Consider the following 20,941-nt stretch of genomic DNA (forward strand, 5'->3'; position numbering starts at 1 on the left):
GTACTTAGTCTGTTCTTTTCCCCCTCCAAAGCTCTTTGCCAAAAATAGCCGATCTACAAGCTCACAACGCCTTGCAGCGCGAGGCCTTGTGAGCTTGTAGATCTGCTATTTTTGGCTAAAGTTCTCTGAATATGGACGCTAGGGTTCAAGTGGTTAATATAAAAAAGGGGGGGGGGGGGGGGGGGGGGAGTTTCTATCACACAAAGATTTGGAGGACCCCCTAGGGGTCCCGGACCCCCTGTTGAAGACCTCTGTTCTAAAGAATGTTTCTACACTTGTGGTGCTCAAACTTTTTTTATTTTTTTATTTCAAGGACCCTCGAGAGCATACATATTTGGCCGCGGACCACCCAAAGATTTTAGATAAAAATGTGAATACAGATGTTCAACTCTTCAGTATTTACTGCTCTTTTCCTGTTTTGCTTTTCTAATTTTTATGGAGAACAGAGATTATTTTTGCAGAAACTAGCAAAAATACCTGATCTACAATCTACATTTTCTGCAAATCCTGTGTGTCCCTTATGTATATTCAAGATGTATCCCCCAAAAATAGATCTGCGAGCTTGTAGCGCGGCACAAAGTGGTATGTATACAAGCTGTGAGCTTGTATATCTGCTATTTTATGAATAGCCCAAAGTATAAAATAATGGTTTAAGTGGTTAAAATCTAAAAATGGCACAGATGCCATCCCGGTTTTAATCGGTTAACAATCGGAGGAAGTCACGAGCAAGGGGAGGAAGGAAGGAAAACGTTGTCGAAAAAGATGATGAGTTTTTAATCTCTCTAACATTTACATGTCCTACTCGGGGGGATTGACACGGTCGATTCTTCCGGGACACTCTGACCCTGAACCAGCTTGTTTTTCCCTTCACGGACCCCCAGACGGTGTTTATCCCGTTTAGAACGGGTACACATTATTGTGCATCATTATTTTATGCTTTAACTATTGAAAAATAGCAGATATACAAGCTCACAGCGCGGCACCGAGTGCCACGCTGCGAGCTTGTAGATCTGCCATTTTTGAAAAATCTTGAAAATTAGAATGTTGACCCGATTCTATAAGTGTCTTTTGAATGCTTCTAAGTTTAAAAACCTATGTTTCTATGTCAACAATCTGGCTAGTATCCATCGTCAAAGAAAAGGTCCTTTTCACTTAACTGGAGCTCAGTTAGTCTGTTCTTGAGAGACTACTGTGTCGACCCTAACCCTAACCCTAACCCAAACCCTAACCATAACCTCAGTGAGGGAACATAGGGCTGAGGGAACTTGAGCATGACCCCACTGTGTCAGTGGTTCTCAAACCTTTTCATGTGAAGGGCCCCCAAAATGATATGGATTTGGCTACGGACCCCCCATCTCAAAATATTTCGTTCCAGGGACCCCCCAGAAGCAAAATTGAGTTACAAACGTTTGCTTTGAAAAAGCATGTATTCAAAGATTTGCACACATTTTCAACGACTTTTTTCAAAAATAGCAGATCTACAAGCTCGCAGCGCGGCACTGTGAGCTTGTATATCTGCTATTTTTTTGGTTAAAGCATTCAACAATTCCAGGCCTAAATGGGATTATTATCATCTCACACGTTTCAGAACCCTGGGTTTGATCCTGAGGGCCCGTAGCTTAGCTATCTGAAACAACCTCTGCTCTTTGCACCGTTTGGACGAAAGACGTGACGGTGAATTATGAGCTGCTGGGTGTGTGTGAAATGTCACAGACTGACCCTCCAGCAACTCCTGACCAACGCAACCGGGTCTGCTGACCGGCTGCTCTGCAAGCTGACACAACGTGTCCTCGGCTTGTATTTCTTGTCGTCGGGTAGAAACCTGCCCGGCAACCTCTCAACATCTTTTAACTTTTTCCATTTCTTTTTCTTTTCTTATATTAACACTTATGTTGCAATGATTTTTTCTCTTCAATGTCTCGCGTTGCCATGGTTACCATAGACTTCCATGTAATTGTGCAAGTGTGTAAAAAGTGCACGCCCATGCCTAGATGATGCACCACGTGTGTAGATGCTGTTCACAGCTTTCAAACAAAAAAATCCGCCTGTTTTCTTCAGATGTAAACAAACATGGCTGCCATGTTTGAAAGAATGGGTTGGTATGGGGGTTAAACATGCAATTTCGCGATCGCGATCATGCCTAATACATTTCTGGAGGACCAAAAAAAATTTTTTGAAAAAAAAAAATTTGAAATTTCTTTTTTTTTTTTTTTTTCAAAAACGGCCCAAACTCGGGAAACTCGGGGTTGGCACAGCACTAGTACCAATACAAACTCGGGAAACTCGGGGTTGGCACCATATGTGTTAGCACCATATGTGTTAATGCCTTCCTTGATCATACTGTAGCAGATCCACTAGTTTGCCACGTCATGTTAATCCTGAAAAGTCACAGTTTGGACATCGGTTTCTGCCGATATATATCGGTTCGGGCTCGATACTTGAAAGCAAACAATAGCCATAACTGTCCAACTGAAAAGAAAGAATAAGCCGTTTACCTTAAAGGGGAAGACCACCCATTTTCAATATTGAACTATATTAATTACATCACACATTGTACTTTACAATACAAACCCCAAAATCAATCCTCCAGTTCTAGGCAACACAGAAGAGGGGGAACTTTTTTATTATTTCCACACAACTCCTCTAAGGTATATTAATGACATGGTTCAATATTGAAAATGGGTGGTCTTCCCCTTTAAGAACAGCGGTTGAAAAAGAAGCAAACGACTTGGTAACACTTTATAATAACTATTTGTTAACTTATAAGGAGAGAGGGCGAGATCATTTAGCGACCTACAACCGGGTTGCAACGTGGTCGGTAGTTTTCAGCGACCGGGTCGCTAAAGCGTCCGACCGGGCCGTTAAATCACCGAACGAGCCGCTAAAGTGTTCCGACCGGGTCGCTAAATCATCGACCGTGCCGCTAAAGCGAGCGACCGGGTCGCTAAATCAACGACCAGGATGCTAAATCCACGGACCGGGTCGCTAAATGCACCAACCGGGACGCTAAATCCACGGACCGGGTCGCTAAATCCACCAACTGGGACACTAAATCCACGACTGGGTAGATAAATCCTAGCCTGACTGCAAGCGTCAGACTCTATCACACACTTTGTTTTGGGAAGAGAGTCTGAGATTGCGGGCAGACATTCCACTTCTGGGGGGGGCGGGGTAAAGCCTATTGACGTCACACACACACACACACACACACACACACACAAACACACACACACACACACACACACAAACACACACACACACACGGTTAGAGCCCCCGACGGCGACGTGGCGTGACATTGCAAAAATACGTTATTTCTTATAACATATTATATGATTGCATGTTTACGTGGTATTTTTAAATGGTATTAAAACGTAATGAAACGGCACTATTGTATAGTTTATTAAAATAATTCGAGTCGAGTCTGACTCCGCCATGACAGTTTTCACGGACCAATCAGAGTCCACTAGCGACTCTCACGTGGGCAGAGGACACCAATCAGAGTCCACTAGTGACTCTCACGTGGGCAGCAGAGCTCTGGAGGGAGGGGGCTGGGGGGGGCTAGGACCGGACCAGCCTTGGGAATCCACCAGACGCCAAACCACGTGCCCCAAGCATACAACCCTGATTGGCCCATTCAATTGGCCCATTCAATTCGCCTGCTCCTCTGGCGGAGAAGAAATAAAATATTAAATATCCGGGGTCAGTCCACACTACACACCACCCACCAACAGGGGGTGGTAATGTGTGGACTGATTTATCAGGCTAGATAAATCCACCGACCGGTGGTCGCTTATCCACCGACCACCGGGCTACTAACCCTAACCCTAACCCTAAACCTAACCTCAGTAACCTTACCTCAGTAGGCTAACCTGCCGATGCAACCTCCCGACCGGGTCGCTAAAGCTAAAGCGAGCGACCGGGTCGCTAAATCGACCGACTGGGGCGCAAAATCTTCCAACCGGGTCGCTAGATGTACCAACTGGGTCGCTAAATCTACCGACCTAAAGCTGCAGGCAGGTCGGTAGATTTAGCGACCGGGTCGGTCGATTTAGCGGCGCGGTCGGTGATTTACCGGGCCGGTCGGTTGATTTAGCGACCCGGTCGCTCGATTTAGCGACCCGGTCGCTGAAAACTACCGACCACGTTGCGACCCGGTTGTAGGTCGCTAAATGATCTCGCTCTTACTGCTTATAAGTAGTTATTATAGACATCATAAACTGTTAGTTAATGAGTTAAGTCGCTCATAATAAGCAGACATGGCAACACTGGGCATGAGAGCCGTCTTGAGTGAGATTTAAAGCCTGCACAAATCTAAGGAACACACGCTTAAGAAAGTGTGCACTTAAGAAAGACACACACACACACACACACATACACACACACATACATACTCTTGTGTTAATGAGAGCGGGTGGTTTGTTGTGTGCGAGCGCGGAGGAGGTGTGGGTTTAATCACCAGAGGCAGTGTGGCGTGGCAGGAGTGGGCCTTTTTTTAATTACTTTGCCAATTGTGCTGCGTCAAGGATGGGGGGGCCTCGCCCACGCACCCCCCCCCCCCCCCCCCCCTGATGATGATGTCATCCTGTGAGAAGAACTTTCTCCCACGCCCCCCCTGAGCCCCCCCCCCCCCCCCCCCCCGTTCCCCTGACAGAGCTACCCACTCACCACTCAAATGCCCTTCACTTGACACTGTGGCACAGGAGGACGCCAACGCACTTTCAAGCTTGCCACAAGTATTTGAATCCTGAAAAGTCACAGTTTTGGACATCGGTTTCCGCCGATATATATATCGGTTAGGGCTCGATACTTGAAAGCAAACAAAAGCTATAACTAGACCCTCCAGAAAAAATGCGGGCACAAGTCCTTGATTTTGCGGGCAAAAAATCCTTGATTTTGCGGGCAAAAAATCCTTGATTATGCGGGCAAAAAATCCTTGATTTTGCGGGCAAAGATTATTGATTATGCGGTGAATTAAGCGGGGTTTTCATATGAATTTATGCGGTGAAAATGCGAAACTATGCGAAATATGCGGGAACTTGTGAAAGTTGTGATTAAATGCGAAATTATGCGAAATATGCGGGAACTTAAAAACATATTTATACATACAGTATATATATATATATATATATATATATATATATACATATATATATATATAAAATAAAAATTGATAACTATTAATTGAACCACTTTAATATACAGTACACTGGCTATTTGGAAACAGACAATCTATAAGCTCAAAGCATATCACTAATGAGACATGTGTATATCGCTTGTCATCCTGTGAGGATAACTTTCTCCCCCCCCGGTCCCCTGACAGAGCTACCCACTCACCACTCACATGCCCTTCACTTGACACTGGCACAGGAGGACGCCAACATACATACCAAACTCTCTCTAAGAATCAATATCGCCTTTTTTTTATTCGCCTATTTGGGCCTGGGAAATACCTAAGAATGTCATCTAAATCCTAATGGGTTTCTGAAAGAAAACTTGATCAAACTTGTCAAGAACCCCTAGAAACAGGGGCGTCAATTGGGTACGGCAGGGGTATGCAACTGCCATACCCTGGGTCCAGGGGGGAAAATAAAAGTTATGTTTAAATATAAATCCATGAATGTGTCTTTGTCCATCTGTTCTGGTTATTATGTTGTTAAATTATAGTAAAATAACTACAAATGCAAAATTTAACAAAATTGTCACTTCAACAAGGTATTATAATTATATTCTCCACACTTTTATTCTCCCCATTTGGACAAAATTGTATATTCCAAGGTTCCGCAGGTCAGCTGCTGCAGATGAAATGCATTATTGTTAATTGTGGCTCGTTTACTAACATGCCAAGTTTAGCTGCACTTGAACAACCATTCCAGGCTGCCATATCCAGCCCAAGAAACCATAGAAACCTGGGTAAAAAGACATTGTGAAAATAGCTGATCTACAGTAGATCTGCTATTTTCACAATAGAACCAACTGCCTTATACAAAATGTAATGCCTCTTTTCCATGAGGACTCCCATCTTTGCCATACCCTAGCTTTTGCTGAACTGACGCCACTGCCTAGAAATATAATTTATGTATTTGACCGCCGACCACCATCTCAAAATATTTTGTTCCCAGAGGCAAAAATTTACAAAAGTTTGCACAAATGTTCACGATTTTTCAAAAATAGCAGATCTACAAGCTCGCAGCGCGGCTGTGAGCTTGTATATCTGCATATCTGCAAAATTTTTAATAGTTAAACCATAATAAACATGCTCACAACGCAAGGCGTTGTGAGCATGTAGATCGGCTATTTTCACAATAGAACAGTGTTATACAAATGTTATGCCTCAACTCTTAGTGCTCATCAGAGTGGGCCCCAGTTCAAATATGATTATTTTGGGGGTCATGGTCTGAAAAGGTTGAGATCCACTGTTCTAAAGGAGTAGTAGAAGTAGAAGAGTTGCCGTCTTAGAACACGAAGGGTTCCCAGTTCGATCCCGGGTTCCACCAGAGTTAGTGTGATCCTTGAGCAAGACTCTGAACCCCTAGTTGCTCCCGATGAGCAGGTTGGTGCCTTGCATGTTTTCTTCCGCCATCGGTGTGTGAATGTGTGAGTGAATGGGTGAATACAATGCACATTCTACGTAAAGCGGGCGCTATATGAATGCACCATTTACCATTTAGTTCACAAAGGTTTTTCATGCCAGGGACCCGCAAGAAGAGATTTGTGTTAAAACATTCTTCAATTACTTTTTTCATTTACTTTTAATAATTATTTTTTAAAAGAGCCGAAATTAAAAAAATGAAAAAAGTAACTGAAAAAACACGATTCGATTAATCTATCATGGTTAAAATTGAGTTTGAACTTACAATGGGTTTGTATAGGAAGGGGACGTGTGTGATAAAATAAATAACAAATATAGTAAATACTGAATCAAGAAAAAAAAAAGTCCCGGGTGTTGCCAAAAGCCTGATCAAGATGATAAAATGACCCAACTTTTCTTGGAAAGTGAAATATCCCTTTAAAGTTCACCGAGCCAAAACGGAGAGCCACTAATTACGCCATCAATTCATTAACGTTCTTACAAGAAATAATTAATCATTCGATTAACAGTTAGGTGACGGCAATGTATCATAATACGGCCGAGCTTATATTGAAGTGCAATTCTTTCAAGGAATGAAGACTAGACTAATTAGAAACTAGAAATCTGCAGGTAGAGGAGTTTGAGAGTAAAATCCTGGGGTACTGAAGCCTTACAAAGAAACACCCACACAACAAGCGTTGGTAGAATTAAATCTATTCGGCTGCAGTCTGGACGATCCTTTCCTTCCTAATGTTTCGTCTAATTAAACAACCGCCTGATGAGAAATCCTGTTGAGCTTCAACAGCGGTGTTAGTTCAGCGGTGTCCCTTGCTGACCCGTTTGCAAAGCTCTGCATAGAATTAATCACAGAGGTTTAAAAGGGTGAGACAGAGAGAAATTCAGAGTAACGCAAGGGTTCCCAAACTTTTCAGGCCGTGACCCCCAAAAGGACCATAATTAGTTCAACCGGGGACCCCCCACAATATTCATAATTTGAACTGGGGACAAGAAAACCCTCCTGTGTTCAACACGTCATTCGTTTTTATTTTTTCATGTAAAAAAATATCCCTTTAGTATCTATTTCTTTGCTCTATCCATGCCCTCATTCAGTATTCCATAATAATCATAATCCTATGAATTATGCATGTGTTTGATCCTCCAGAAGGTGGGTGATCTTAGAGAGCATGCAAACCAAATGAACCGCTGATGCAAACAAACAACAAAGTCACTTCCTCACTGATGGGAGCCGAGGTGCTGTTGGTGTACGGGGGGAGGAAGATTTCTAGTCAGGAAAAATGATCAGAATACCTGTCAAATCTGGGAATAAATTCCTTACCAAAAAATGTCTTCGTAAAGTTGTCTAGTAAAGTTGTCTAGTAACATATCTAACAACGATTGAAATTCAACATCCCTAGCAAAATGTTTGACATCTAGGGTAATTCTGGGTCTCATTCACTTACTATACACTATAAGGGAAAAAATGACTCCCAAAAATATGCTTTAAGTGGGATGTGAGGGGTCTAACTAAGTTATTCTGAATCCATTCCAAGCATTTGTTTTGCACGAAAAACATTCCTTGGGCCAAAAATGGACACCATACAACTGTGAAAAGTGGTGACTCATCACTAAACCATCGTTTTTTGGGTCTGTTTTTAGCCCAATGAATGTTTTTCATGCAAAACAAATGCTTGCAATGGATTCAGAATAAGTAAAAACACCTAGTTAGACCCCTCACATGCTACTTAAAAAGCATATTTTTGGGAGTGATTTGTTTCCCTTATAGTACAGTGTATAGTAAGTGAATGAGACCCAGATGTCAAACATTTTGCTAGGGATGTTGAATTTCAATCTTTGTTAGATATGTTACTAGACACCTTTACGAACATTGGTGAATAAATTGTTTGGTAAGGAATTTATTCCCAGGTTTTATTAACACATCTGGTGCCAACCCCGAGTTTCCCGAGTTTGTATTGGTACTAGTGCTGTGCCAACCCCGAGTTTCCCGAGTTTGGGCCGTTTTTGAAAAAAAAAAAAAAAATCGTTTTTTCAAAAAAAAAAATTCAAAAAAAATTTTTGGACCTCCAGAAATGTGTTAGGCATGGTCGCGATCGCGAAATTGCATGTTTAACCCCCATACCAACCCATTCTTTCAAACGGCAACAGTCCGCCATTCCGAAACACCGCTATTCCGAAGCAGGGTTAGGGTTAGGTTTAGGGTTAGGGTTAGGGTTAGGGGTAGGGTTAGGGGTAGGGTTAGGGTTAGTTAGGGTTAGGGTTAGGGTTAGGGTTAGGGTAAGGGTTAGGGTTAGGGTTAGGGGTAGGGTTAGGGTTAGAAGTCAACGTTCGGAATAGCGGTGTTTCGGAATGGCGGGGTGTAACCTTTCAAACATGGCAGCCATGTTTGTTTACATCTGAAGAAAACATAATGGCTCATAAATCATGAATGCCTGAACAGATTTCCAAGCGGATTTTTTTGTTTGAAAGCTGTGAACAGCCTGCACACACGTGGTGCATCATCTAGGCATGGGCGTGCACTTTTTACACAATTGCACAATTACATGGAAGTCTATGGTAACCATGGCAACGCGGGACATTGGCCGGAAAAAATCATTGCAACATAAGTGTTAATATTCCCTGACTATTCCTTTTGGCTTCACGTCTCTGCACACTTCCTGCATTCATTTACTAAAGGTCTGATTGGCCATGACTGTGTGACATCACACATTGCGTGCCCTGTTTCTGGGGCATTAATGAAAAAGTTGACAAGTCGACTCAGTCGACTTCATTGCACAAGTCAACTCCCACCAGAGAAAGTCGAAAGTCGAAGTTGAAAAAAAAAGAAAGAAAAAAAAGACTATTGTGAAAATAGCAGATCTACATGATCACAACGCCTCGCAACTGCTATTTTCACAATTTCTGCCTCTATATATTTGACAATTTGGACATAATTTAAATTGTCATTTTAGAGGTATTAAAAAATCCTTAATTTGGCACTTTAGAAATGTGCAGCTACCCTCTATACTATACTTTATGTTGGTGTGTTTACTGTTGAGTGAGAAAACAATGCTGCACATTAAGTTAAACATGTGTGATGTGATGACGTCATCAAACGATAAAGTCGACTTCAACTCAACTTTTTACTGAGTTGAGTCGACTTGCAAAAATCACAAGTCGTTAATGCCTTAGCCCGGTCTCATATGGCTGTCGTATGCAGCAAACACAGTTTGACACATTTGTTAATTAACTAATCAATAGGTCGACACATTCGTACAACTATCGGTCAACAACTCGACTAAGAACTTATTTAGTTGAGGACAGATCACACTTAAATAAAGAATAGTAAAAAATGCAGATGCCATAGTGTAGCGCCACGGCCGGGAGGCGAACCCGGGACCCCGATATCCCAGGCATGTGCGCTGACCAGTCAGCCAAAGTGCCAGGCACGTTGGCGAGAGCCAACGCACACACTGTATAGCCTACAGTCGTCCCCTCTACCTGGAAGCGCGACCACGCGTCTAAGATCGACTTTGAAACCGGGGGGTCCGATCGCGACTCATGGGGGGACAGTCGTCGACTACTAGGCATAGGGTCTACAACGCTGAGGAACTGACGGAAAACTCCGCCAGTACCTATTTGTACCGCTGCCACCAATGTAGTGTCACGGCCGGGAGGCGAACCCGGGACCCCGATATCCCAGGCATGTGCGCTGACCAGTCAGCCAAAGTGCACCCCAGCCTACAATAGCACCCCAAATCATCACTGACTGTGGAAACTTCCCACTGGACTTCAAGCAACTCTGACTTCAGAAGATTGACATTTCTCTATTATAAATCCTTGTTTTCAGTGGTCTCCTGTAATACTGTAATATTTTTGTTATCTCCTTTTGATTTTCATGTACAGTATGTGCCATGAAAATCGAAATTGAAAGTTTCCATTTTTGAATTATATTGCAGAAGAAAATGAACTTGAGAGAGATCTGTACAGTAGTTAGCATGTTAGCATACAGTAACCCGAGTATCAGAAACCGTTAATGGATTTTCCAACTCACCCGCCGGTGGAGGAGCGGTCACAGGCTCGGGGGGGACCGCCGCAGGCTCCGAGGGGGCCGCCTCGGGCTCCGGAGGGGGGGCCACTGCAGGCTCGGGCTCCGGGAGGGGCACTTCCTCAGGTTGCAGGGGGGCCACCTCGGGTTCCGGAGGAGGAGGGGCCACCGCTGTAGGCTCTGGCGTAGGGGCCTCGGCCGGTTCCGGGACGGGAGGAGCGGGAGCTTCCACGGTGGGCTGAGGAGGAGTAGGTGCAGCCGGTTCACTAGGAGCTACAAATTCGGCCAGGGGAGGCGCAGCAGCGGCGGCGACTTGCTCGGCATCAGCGGCAGCAGGAGCAGCAGGCTGAGGAGGCAAAGCTTCCATTGGCGGGGCGACAGGCTCGGCAGGGGGGGCGGAAGAGACAGGTTCGATTGCGATGACAGGAGGAGGAGGTGGAGAGGACACGGGTTCGGGTGACTCCGGGGCGGGTTCGATTACAACGGGAGGAGGAGGAGCCTCAATTACAGGAGGCGGAGGAGGGGGAACAGATTCGGTTACCGGGGGAGGATCGATTATGGAAGCAGGAACTGATTCGGGGGCAGAGGTTGGTTCAATCACGGGAGGAGGAGAAAGGGATTCAAGCGCAGGGGAGGCGGGCTCAATTACAGGTGGCTGAGGAGGAAGGGATTCGATTACGGAAGGCAGAGGAGGCGGAGCAAGCAGAATCACGGGTTCCACCTCCTCGACCGCAACGGGAGGAGGCGGAGCGGTGGGGGGGGCAGCCAGGGGTTCGACAACAACGGGCGGAGCAGCGGGGGGAGGAGGGGGAGCTGGGTGCAGAGCCTCGCACTCGGACTCGAAAGCAGCAGGGGGAGCGACAGCCGCGGGAGACGATGGGAGGACCATCTCCGTGGTGGTGGTGATGCTGGTGGGTACTTCTACCTGTTGTTCCATGGGTGGAGGAGAAGGTGGAGCCACCGTCTCGGCGGGAGGAGGTGGAGGTGGTGCTGGGAGTACAGGGGGCTCTACTACGGGAGGAGGAGGTGGAGGAGGCAAGGAGGTGACGGGGTCGAAGGGAGACACGGGCTGAAGGAGTGCGGCGGGGCTGAGGGTGGAGATGACAGTGGGAGGATGTGGTGATTGGGTGGTGGTGGTGGGGGGTGGTGGTGGTGCAGGGGTGGAGGACACCGCGGGGGGAGGTGGTGGTGATGGGGGCGTGCGGGGAGGGAGGGGAGCGGAGGTGGGCTCCCTCATGCGGTTGATGACATTCTCGGAAAGCTGCGAAGAGAAGAGAGAGAGAATGTTCAGTGATAGAATAATGACTTTTTAAAGTTGCTGAAAGTTGACTTGAAAACGACTTCATTCACGTAGTAACACACTGTCAGGCAGTAAACTCAACTTTGTTTTTTATAAATTGTAATTGGAGAAAAGAAAAGATGAGTGTTAAAATGTTTTCATTTACTTATTTCTATTGTTTTAGCGATTTTAGTATGTTGATTTCAGTGGGTGGGGGCATGCGTACAAGTGGCTAAATATGTATTTGTAGACACAATAAGCCGGCAATTTCTTTGTTACCATTTACACCATCTGCACATGAAGGATTGTGGTCCATCTTGAGAATGGGTCTATTGTGTCTAAAAATACATATTTAGCCACTTGCATGCATGCCCCTAACCTGGGGGCATGCATGCAAATCAAAATTGTTAAAATCACTAAAACAATAGAAAGCAGTAAATGAAAACATTTTAACACGCATCTTTTCTTTTCTCTAATGACTATCTACAAGAACATTAGTTCTAGTTCTAGTAGGATATTATAATGCTTGATGTAAAAAAACTAAGTTGTCCTTTAACTTCCTTGAGGGGGTTCCAAATGGACCTTTTACAGGTCTGGAACTCTTAAGCCCCTTTTCCACCACAGGGCCGAACCAGAACTAGAACCAGAACTTTCCAGAACCCAGAACTTTGAAGAACCTGTGAAGTTCCGGGACCAAAGTTCTGCTTACGTTTCCATCCAACCAGACCTAATTGGGAAAAGAGCAGCAGCGCTGCTGGCCCCGCCCATAGGTTCCCAGAACTTACAGTTGGGTTGGGTGAACCTTTGTTGGCCTTACGATTCATTACATCGAATGATTGACATTAAACATTGTCCAAATTGTCAAATATTAGAGGTATGAAACTGTGAAAATAGCCGATCTATATGCTGTAGACTAGAGCATGTAGATCTGCCATTTTCACAATAGAACCGTGTTATACAAAATGTAATGCCTCAACTCTTCTGAGTGGGTCCCCAGTTCAAATATGATTATTTTGGGATTGCGGCCTGAAAGGTTTGAGAACCACTGATCTAGGCCACTGTGTCCCAACAGTCGCGGACAGGTCATTCAAAGCAATAACAAACACAACTGCCATTTTCCTTAGCTCCAACTATATTGCTGTCGATAACACAGGATTTAAACACATCGAAGGTGACGGAGCCCAGATATGAGATTCCTTCACCGCCTCGTTTCAGCCTGAAAGTTATACCAGCCTTTTATGAACGAAAAGCAAAAAGCTGCTGCTGTCGACACCTTGACCGGGACATCTGCTGTAGCAATCACCTCTGATAGACACACGTAAAGTTACACTACAGTCAGAGACTGAACAGTAATTAAAGTTTTACCTATCGTTTCATAATGGACGATTTACTTTTAGGGAAAGTGGGCATGACCTTTGGGCAAGTAGAACATGACCTGTACTTGCCCGATAAGCAAGTGCCTCTGAGACCTTGGTGTCAACCCCTATAGCTGATCTACAAGCAACACAAAATGCCTCGTGGGGACGATCCCTGCGGAGTCCTTTTTTTCTAGATCTGTAAGTCTTCAACAGGGGGTCCTCAGGGTTACTACAGGGGGTCCTCCAAATCGTTGTGTGATAGAAGCTTTTTTTTTCTCCTTTTTTTATATTAACCACTTGAACCCTGGCGTCCATATTCTGAGAACTTTAGCCGAAAATAGACGATCTACAAGGTCACAGCGCCTCGCACTGCGAGGCGTAGTGAGCTTGTAGATCGGCTATTTTCGGCAAAGAGGTTTGGTGTAGATGGGGGAAAATTGACGGTTCAAGTGGTTAAATATCTGAAAACACAAATCGACATGAATCCAAAATACACTATCTATGAAAAGTTGTGGGGGTCCCTGTTTCACCTCTCTCTAAACTAAGGGGTCGTTGGCCTGAAAACGTTGAAGACCTGGCCCTGCCATAGAGTGTTCAATCTTGAATAGCACTTGATTCACTCCTCCCTCCAAACGTTATACAGCAGCACACAGAAAGTGAAGCAGGGACACCCAAAATACTGTATAAAATTGTGCTGCAGATTAAACTTTTTTTTCCATGGAGTTTATAGATAGCTTCATACTAAATAAAAACCAGTAAGACTCCCTAATCGGGAGATAAGCGACCGTTGGTCGCTTATCTCTAAGACAGCACTGTCATCGTCAGTTACTTTACTAATCATCTTTTCTATTAAAATGTTGGATTCATGATAATGTATTTTTTCAGACATTTAAAGTACTAGAAGCTGGGTTCGGGCGGCCCAGCATCTAGTCGGCGACCTGGCCAACTCGGAACAATGTAAATAGGGAATGAATGCCCCGCCCTTTAATGCAAACCCCATTATACCTGTTTTCATAGGACCCGTTTTGACCATCTGTCTGCCTGTGTCCATTTATGCCCATATATGGAGAAATCTGTATCTGTCTGTCTGTCGGCGTCCATTTTATGTCCATATATGGAGATCACTGCAGTTATAGTTCTGGGTCCATTTTATGCCCATATATGCCCATATATGGAGATATCTGTCTATCTGCGTCCATTTTATGCCCATACATGGAGATCTCTGTATCTGTCTGTTTGTGTCCCTTTTATGCCCGTATATGGAGATCTTTGTGATTCTGCGTCCATTGTATGCCCATATATGCCATATATGGAGATATCTGTTTATCTGCGTCCATTTTATGCCCATATATGAGATCTCTGTCGCTTTTTCAAACCGATGGTCAAAACGGATCCTATGACAACAGGTATAATGGGGTTTGCATTAAAGGGGGAACCGGCACTGTGTCTGCAACACAGTCGGAGGCACAGACAGATACAGAGATCTCCATAATGGGAATAAAGGGACACAGACAAACAGATGGAGGAGGAGACAAACTTAATGCAAACCCCATTATACCTGTTGTCATAGGACCCGTTTTGACCATCTGTTTTGGCTTTGTCCACTTATGCCCATATATGGAGATCTATGCAGACACAGTGCCAGTTCCGGAAAATCCTGATGTCAGACATCAGAATCCGAACCTTTCGTGCTGGTTCCAGAAAATCGTGTATCGGGTCGGGTCGAGGCCGAGCACTGCACTACCTGCTGCGGTGGGGAACGCGTGTGCCGAATTTGAAATAGGGAATGAATGCCCCACCCTTTAATGCAAACCCCATGAATGCCCCACCCTTTAATGCAAACCCCAATATACCTGTTGTCATAGGACCCGTTTTGACCATCTGTTTGTCTTTGTCCACTTATGCCCATATATGAAGATCTCTGCACACACAGTACCGGTTGCGGAAAACTCTGATGTCAGACATCAGCTTCGCATACGGGCATTCATTTTATTCCCATATATGGAGAACGCGCGTGCCGGTGGGACGAACGGTTCTCGAGATACGCGGATTACATACATACATACACACACACTCACAGAGATTTTTTGTTGACTCATGTATCTCTGCACACACAGTACCGGTTGCGGAAAACTCTGATGTCAGACATCAGCTCCGCATACGGGCATTCATTTTATTCCCATATATGGAGAACGCGCGTGCCGGTGGGACGAACGGTTCTCGAGATACGCGGATTACATACATACATACACACTCACAGAGATTTTTTGTTGACTCATGTGGCGTACGTGATGTCAGAGCCTTTTATGAAGTGATGTCACAATGAGTCAGCGCTTGCGCCGATTTCCTCCGGAACAGCCTGATGTCAACAATCAACCCCGCATAAGGAGATTCCGAACGTTTCGCGCCGGTTAGGGAAAACCGCGCGTCGGGTCGGGTCGAGGCCCGGCACTGCACTCCGTGCCGCGGCGGGGAACGCGCGTGCCGAATCTGAAGCCGGTGGGACGAACGGTTCTCGAGATACGCGGATTACAGACACACACGCAGACAGACAGACACGCAGAGACTTCTCGCATTTATAGATAGATAAAAGCGTAAACCCTCCATACGTTAGTCCAGTGGTTCTCAACCTGTGGGTCGGGACCCCCAGGGCGGTCCCCAAATTATTTTGGAGGGGTCACCAGAAAGATGATTAACTTAATGTGGAACATTGTTTTCTCACTCAACAGTTAAACAGACCAACATAAAGTTTAAGTGCATAGAGGGTATCTGCACATTTCTAAAGTGACAATTCAAGGACGTTGAAATATCTCTAAAATGACATATTAAACATTGGTCAAATTGTCAAATATTAGAGGCAGAAATTGTGAAAATAGAACTGTGTTATACAAAATGTAATGCCTCAACTCTTAGAGCTCGTAGGGTGGGGGGGTCTCCAGTTAAAATATGATTACATTGTGGGTTGCAGACTTGCGTCCTGAAAACGTTGAGAACCACAGCTTTAGTCAACTTGACTTTACCTTTACTTCTACACCAAACCTCTTAACAGAAAATAGCTGATCTACAAGCTCACAAACAATGCCTGGCAGCTAATGGTCGCCTCAGAACATTAGTTCTAGTAGGATAAAATGCTTGCTTGCATTTAACTTCAGAAGACAATTAGAATGCACCGCATTGAATGAATGTCACAGCAACAATAACAAAGCTAAGCATGTCAGTTTCTCCTGGCAGCTTCAAGCTTGACTTGTTCTTGTTCAGTCAAAACAATAATTGGGAATGTATGCAGTTGTGCTGGAAATTATTCAACCCCCCCTGACAAATTGGTTCATTAGTGTAACCATTGTTCCTTTGCCTTAAAACTTCTGAACTATGCTAAAACTATACTTTCTGGAATATTCAGTGTCTTTGCAATGGCTTTATATCCTTTTCCTTTTTTGTACAAAGCAATAATCTCTTCTCTGAACTTTTCTGACCATTCCTTAGACTTAGCCATGTTTCTAACTGCTCTAATCACAGTCAACAAGTCAACAAACTTTAGTCAGGCCAGGTTGCACATCTAATGCATCTATTTAAGCCCTTGATTAGTCGATTGCAGTTGATTACAGATGTTTTCAGGTTAATTAAGAGTTGAATAATTGAAAGTAAAAGTGGTGTTGAAAGTAGCATTTAGCATTGAATTTTGGGGGGGAAAAAACAACAAATGTTACAAACTCGCATGGCTGTCAGGTTCAAGTTCAAGTTCAAACAGTCGTGTAAATTAACTAAGTGGATTTACCTGAGTACTGATAGGACTTAAGTACAATTTTGAGGTATTTGTACTTTACTTGAGTAGGCCTATTTCCAGTTTTCAGTACTTTAATTACTTCTACTCCAGTACATCTCGGATCCAAATATTGTACTTTTACTCCAGTACAATTATTTGAAAGGTGTAGTTACTAATTACTGTGCGGATATAAATGATTATATCATAAAACATACGCTAATCTACAAAGCAGTCCCCACAGAGCTTGTAGATCTGCTATTTTCAAACAATTTGTACTTTTACTTTTGGTACATTTTGATGCCAATACTTTCATACTTTCACTCAAGTACATTCTGGACTTTTACTTGTAGCAGAGTATTTCTATATTGCAGTATTGATATGTATTACTTAAGTACAACATTTGACTACTTTTCCCGCTACTGCTCGTTTGAACTGTTTTTATGTACTCTATTCCAGACACACACTTTACATAACTTCTATAACAACATGTCATCCATTACATTCAGTTTTGTTTGGATCAAAAAGTACTTAAAGTACAAAATGTTTGAAAATAGATGATCTACAAGCTCACAACGTGTCTATTTTCAAGCGGTCAAGGTATAAAACAGGGCTAAAGTGGATTAATGTATGTTTTATAATATTATCATTTATATCTTCATAGTAACTAGAAACTAAAGTTTTAAAAATCAACCTAGTGCCGTAAAATTACAATATTTGGATCCGACATGTAGTGAAGTAGAAGCAAAAGTACTGGAAATTGCAAACACTATAGAATAAAGTATAGATACCTCATAATAGAGCATCGCAGTGGAAGTGGATTCCTGGTGCCACTTAATATTCCCCATTCATTTTCGCCATAGACCTTTACAAACATATTTATAACAATTATGTTAAGCCTCGAACCAAGCCATCCAGGATGGCAGTGAATCATGACCATAAAACATTTGTTTCTATGAAAAGAACGTTTTGAAAATCGCTAAAAAAAATGTAGTATATCAAATAATGTAATATTAAAATGTGTTTTCACATAGGATCAAAGGTTGTATGGTCATGATTCACTGCCATCCTGAATATAAATATTTTTGTAAAAGTCTATGCCGAAAATGAATGGGGAATATTAAGTGGCACCAGGAAACCACTTCCGCTGCAACGCTCTATTGTACTTAAAGTTTTTGTTTGGCACTGTTTGTTACGTTATGCTTTGAGTATAGCTTTTTTGTGTGTGTGACGTGTCACTTATGAGCGTTGAATGTTTCGTGGTCACTTAATGTATATATTCTTCTTTTTTTGCAATAGCTTTTTGACACTTTATGTTTTTCTTTTTTTGTGCTTGCTCTTTGGACTGTACACTACAGTACTCTTTTTCTTTTTCTTATTTCTTTGTAACCTTAAACTGCTGTGCTGCCTCTGGGCAACTGAATTTCCCCCGTGGGATAATAAAAGGTATCTATCTAAATTATCTATTTATCTATCTATCTATCTATCTATCTATCTATCTATCTATCTATCTATCTAGCTATCTAAGTACAGTACTTAAGTAAATCTACTTAGCTACTTTACACACCACAGGGTTCAAGTTCAACCAAACGTCAACATCACAGAGGGATTACAGGCAGCTATTCCAGACACACACCTTACATAACATCCATAACAACATCCATGACATTCAGTCAGTGTCTTCTCCTCTGCCCAGTGCCACACAACACACTCATATCAACAGTTCTAGTATCATTCATAATATAGGCTATACATAATGATAACATTAACATAAATAACTCCAGACACACACCTTGCATAACACAATAACATCCATGAGACCATGACATTCAGAAAAGTGTCTCCCAGTGGTTCTCAAAGTGGATTCCAGGAACCCTTTAGGGGAATTGACCCATACAAAGACTAACTCTGACAGTGTACAAATGGAACCAAATGGACCCGTTAGGGTCCATTTGGTTCCATTTGTTACACTGTCAGAGTTAAAAGGAAGACCTTGAAATTTGTAACGTTTGACTTCTAGCCCACAGCAGCCCACAGCTACATAATGCACTCACATCAACATTTCTATTATAATTCATACACACATAATGATGACATTGACAGTGCATAACTAACCCTGATGCCCTTCACCACAGTGACATTCTCGTTCTCGTCAGACTCGAAGGAGACCCGTCTGGTGCTGCTGTTCGCTCCCATGCTTCACTCAGTCAGAGGACCCCCACACGGACCACCAGACACACAGACAGTGGTTCTGATGGATGGAGACCCAGTAGGTTCTTCTCTCTCCTCTCCACGTGGGCTTATTGTTGTTTATCCTGGTTGTGGTCGACCACCGGTGTGCTGCTGCAAGGAGAACCCGGGGCAGGGTGACCAGAGCTGGGACACTCTGTTAGCAAGGTGCCGCTGGCTTCGGCCCAGCACTGGAGAATATACACACACAGTACACTGTATGGAAGCAGCTAGCACGCCAGGCTACTTCCCTAGCATCGTGTGACGTGTTCTAAGTGAGCCAGCGCTCGTTGGAGGAGCGCTTTTAGCCGTGCGACCCAATGTCATGTTATCTCACGACCGTCATGGATCCAACTGAAGCTGGGTTGGAGCACTTTAGCCAATTTGCCTCACACCTCTACATAAACGTTCACATTTCAAAAATAAAGTGCTGACTGAAAGCTTGCTGGTGTTAAAATATGGTCCGCTTAGGTATAATTACTCGTTTCTTCCGTATTGTTTAATAAGAAGCATTTTCATCCGATCAGTTGCCATTTTCTAAAGACAGCTTGAATGTATCAGAGTGCAGTACACCTCCCAACCGATGGGGTCGCGAAGTTGAAAATCCGAGAAAACGGCCGCCGATCGGATTAAAATGCTTCTTATTAAACAATACGTAAGATACGGGTAATTGTTCTTAAGCGTACCATATTGTGACTTTTGTCCAACTTCAGAAATACCATTATTTTCGAAATTTGATCCTTTGTTTAGAAGTATGTGCCATATTGGCCAAACCGCTTAACGCGAAGTTGAGTTGGATCCATAACTTTCATGATGTTCACAATTATGTTTCAGGGCTAGAGGAGAGCAGGCGGCCGTGCCTCTGTAAAGGGTTAGGTAAAAAAAAAATAAAGGAATGCAATGCAATGTCTCTGACTTTGAGTATTACATTATATGAATAAGATATTATATATAGGGTGTCTGTCTGTCAAGTTGCACAAGGTCAATTTAGAGCCCTTATAATACACAGATAGAACAGCACTGCCCTAGCCAAATCTGCGCAGCAAAAAAAAAAGACACTGCCTTGTTGCCAAATGACTGCGCAGAAGAAGAAAAAAGAAGAAAGAACGCTATAGGCTATAACGTTTTTGAACAAGTGATTACAACAAGGGAGAGAGTAGGCTAAAGTAAAAAGTAAGTAGGCTAATAATAATAATAAAAGTGTAGGCTGTGACAGAATAGCCTACACTCTGCGCAGCCTAAAAAAAGGAGGAGCTGGCTTCATATAATCTGATCACCTGATGCAATCCCGTGAGCTCATTCAGACGACAATAATTGTAAAGGATTCCTACCCGATGACCCGAAAATATCAAGCTTTTTTGATATTATCGTGAGTGCTCCCGACGAGTCCCGAGGTCATAAAAAAGCTAATTAACATAATCCGATCGTGTCAGGGTACTGTTCAAGCCCAAGACCGATTCCGGGGCCGACCAAACGATTTTCCCGGGGGGTCCTCCCGAAATCTGGTCGGGGATCCTCGGCCCCGGGATCGGCTCAATGTGAACGGGCCTTTAATGAGGATTCCCATTGGCTGCGTTTTGATCACACGAGGTTATTCCGATAATGATCATAGTAGCCTAATCATAATAATAGGCCTAATAAAGTGCTCTATTTGTCTGTCATTCAATGTTATATGAGATACTTCAATGGTTTCCAGTGGAAATA

At 43.5% G+C, this 20,941-nt stretch overlaps 1 protein-coding gene across 1 annotated transcript in view; it reads right to left on the bottom strand.

The window, feature by feature from the left end:
• chchd3a (coiled-coil-helix-coiled-coil-helix domain containing 3a) overlaps window positions 1-19,476 on the bottom strand; it is a 214,003-nt gene extending 194,527 nt beyond the window's left edge. Inside the window, exons 1-3 of the mRNA XM_080754100.1 lie at window positions 19,124-19,476; window positions 11,537-11,872; window positions 10,618-10,849 (exon numbers count right to left, since the gene is read on the bottom strand). Coding sequence (XP_080610226.1) covers window positions 10,618-10,849; window positions 11,537-11,872; window positions 19,124-19,204 — 649 coding nt within the window. The 5' untranslated portion in view covers window positions 19,205-19,476. The remainder of the gene's footprint in view (window positions 1-10,617; window positions 10,850-11,536; window positions 11,873-19,123) is intronic.
• Window positions 19,477-20,941: the final 1,465 nt, after the last annotated feature.

This window comes from Nannobrachium achirus, assembly GCF_963921795.1.
Source record: "Nannobrachium achirus genome assembly, chromosome: 23".
In the NCBI taxonomy this organism is placed as follows: Eukaryota; Metazoa; Chordata; class Actinopteri; order Myctophiformes; family Myctophidae; genus Nannobrachium; species Nannobrachium achirus.